A 2,795-nucleotide genomic window follows, 5' to 3' on the forward strand; every position below is an offset into this window, starting at 1 on the left:
ATGGTGTTGGGGTGAGTTTACCTGCCCAGCATGGTGTTGGGGTGAGTTTACCTGCCCAGCATGGTGTTGGGGTGAATTTACCTGCCCAGCATGGTATTGGGGTGAGTTTACCTGCCCAGCATGGTGTTGGGGTGAATTTACCTGCCCAGCATGGTATTGGGGTGAGCTTACCTGCCCAGCATGGTGTTGGGGTGAATTTACCTGCCCAGCATGGTGTTGGGGTGAATTTACCTGCCCAGCATGGTGTTGGGGTGAGCGGTGAAGACAGCAGGATCCACCACGAAGCGCGTGTTGTCCACGATGAGCGTGACTCTCTCTCCTGGTCGTAACCCGGGCCGGTGCTCCTTGCTGCTCAGGTCGTACACGTAGATCATATCGCAGCCCCCCTGACCCGCCGAGTGGCGGTCCTTACCGGGAGGACCGAGGGACCGTGGTATGTGAGCCCCGGTCAGAGCTCCTCCCACGTGGGAATAAATATGGGAGACCCTCGGAGGGCGGGGACTGGAGGACCTGGAGGACGAGCCTCCGTCGCCACGCTCTCGATCTGCAGGCGGGGGGACGACACGCAGAATCAACAAATCACTTCTTAACTCAGATTTTACAGGGGAGGGGTCTTCGATCACAAACCGTGCTGTCCGGTGGGAGACGTGACGTTTCTGATGCAGGGGGTCAGCTGGCCCTCCCCTCTCTCGTGGGAGGACTCGCGAGATCGATCGCTGGAGCGCCGCCGTTGCTCCCGGTAGTGTTCCGCTCCGCCTCGCTCTCTGGTCCCACCGGCGGCCCCCCCGTTGGCACCGGAGCCGTACAGACTCATGGTTCTGACCCGCTGATGGCTGCAGTCCAACCCAGACAAACCACACAGCTCACTGGAGGAGAGACGGGGGGCACATGTCAGGAAACGGAAACGCTCTGAGAGGAAAATACGAGTTAAACTCAGGATCGACATCATCAGATTTATTTATTTTTTAATTTTTCCTATTTTATAATAAAGTCATAAGACTTCCTGAGGTTTTAAAGGAACGTTTCTGACCTGCTTGGATTAAAACAGAACTGGACCGTAGTACTGCACCTGGAGCGTTCTCATGAAGGGAACRTATCTTACAACTCACACTCATCAACTCCTGAAGCAAGGCATTACTGTCTGATCTGGTTAGATTCAACCCGACCACTCATTCTTCACACACCTGAACTCAGACTTAGCAAAGAGAAAATAACTCAACTGGTAATTTATTCTAAAATGTATCTCCCTCCTCTTGCAGTTCAGCAAACGGACAATAAGATCCGTGTGTCAGGACTGAACTCATGGTGTCACTGAGTTAAACTCACCAAGGTTATGAAAACACARACTAACCAGCAGGATGGTTAATAATACACATTTTATTCTTTAAAGAACACTAATGAGCACACCAGGGAAATGTGGGATTCAGTATCTTGCCCATGGGGATAAAAATGACAAACTTTATAGTCAGATTGATCTGATTTTGTTACCATCACAACAGCTCCGTTTGCTCTTTAAATGGTTCCAAACAATAAGACCAAAAACAGGCTGAATTTACTGCTTTAACACAACAAACTAAAGCMAAGTGAAAATCTTTACATTTAGGAAAATAAGACATTTAATTATTTTCTTATTTGATTTGAAAAATGCTCTAAAAATACGTTAATTATCTGTTATCTGGTCTGTTTTCTAAGATCTATGCCAGGGCTATTCAACTAAATTTCTCCGGGGTYCACAGTTACTGTAGGTCAACAGCTGAGGGGCCGAACATCCAGCATTTAAAGTTATTATGTAAATAAACCAAGTATTACAAAGATCTGTTACCTTTGAAATAATTTATTTTGCTGCATTTAATCATGAATACAACATACAGAACCCTATAAAAGTAGTGACATCTTAATATTAAAAACAAAAAGAACACATACCTCAATATTATTTTGACATCTCTGACTTGCCCAATTTTTAAACCAATTTTATTTTCACTTTCATAGTTTTATCTTCAACTGCTTGTAGTTTTAACTGTCTTTAGTGTCCATAGAAATGGTTTTACCAGCTTTTAGCCAAGATTCTGATGTTTCTGTAGATACCAAACATGTCTGTAGCTGCGTTTCCATTGCAAATGTGCGCAAAAACTTTGTCGATATTTTGTTAATGTAGAAAAAAAACACGGTTTCACAATTGCGGTGTTTCCATTAAGTAAGAAATGCTATTAAAGTCACGCGTGAATACGTTTGTCCTCGCGATAAGTCATTACAAACGACAGACGTAAACACATACATAATTGCTACCATGGCACTAGCGATGATCATCAGAGGAAACGTCGGCGTCTTATTCAGGCTTTCGAGTGACGAGCCTCTTATACTTGGGAGAGGCTGTACGCTGTATTTTTGGGGAAATTGTAGTTAGTGAGTTTACTACTTTCTTTTACAACTTTGGTGATTTTACTACTACTTCTACTTCCTGTTATCTTCTTCATCATCATCTTTTTCGCCAGTAGAAACAGTCGGTTGTTGATCACGTGACTCCCGTAATGTGAAAAAAGTGTTTCCATAGCAGTTTTGCGAAACAGACCAATTTGGATACGGGCGAAAAACCACCTCATTAGCGCAGAAACATTTTGTCGAAAAAAGGAAGTTTTTTTAAATTGACGTGTTKCCATTGAGCAAATTTATTTTCGAAATTCTAATTTGCGCATTGGGAAGCTCGGTCATCCGGGAGGGACTCAGAGTAGAGCCGCTGCTCCTCCACGTCGAGAGGAGCCAGTTGAGGTGGCTCGGGCATCTGGTAAGGATGCCTC

At 44.8% G+C, this 2,795-nt stretch overlaps 1 protein-coding gene across 5 annotated transcripts in view; it reads right to left on the reverse strand.

The window, feature by feature from the left end:
- The window catches only part of LOC106535976 (BTB/POZ domain-containing protein 10), a 19,871-nt gene that overhangs the window by 11,329 nt on the left and 5,747 nt on the right, over positions 1-2,795 (reverse strand). For 4 of the 5 annotated variants that reach the window (XM_014033148.1, XM_014033157.1, XM_014033135.1 and 1 more), the window contains 2 exons: positions 628-866; positions 232-544 (listed from right to left, as the gene is read on the reverse strand). In XM_014033148.1, the coding sequence (XP_013888602.1) occupies positions 232-544; positions 628-814 (500 nt within the window). In that variant the 5' untranslated portion in view covers positions 815-866. Of the gene's footprint in view, positions 1-21; positions 545-627; positions 867-2,795 lie in introns of those variants that run through there. The other variant, XM_014033165.1, reaches the window with a different exon arrangement.

This window comes from Austrofundulus limnaeus, unplaced genomic scaffold (genome assembly GCF_001266775.1).
Source record: "Austrofundulus limnaeus strain Quisiro unplaced genomic scaffold, Austrofundulus_limnaeus-1.0 Scaffold7, whole genome shotgun sequence".
Lineage (NCBI taxonomy): Eukaryota > Metazoa > Chordata > Actinopteri > Cyprinodontiformes > Rivulidae > Austrofundulus > Austrofundulus limnaeus.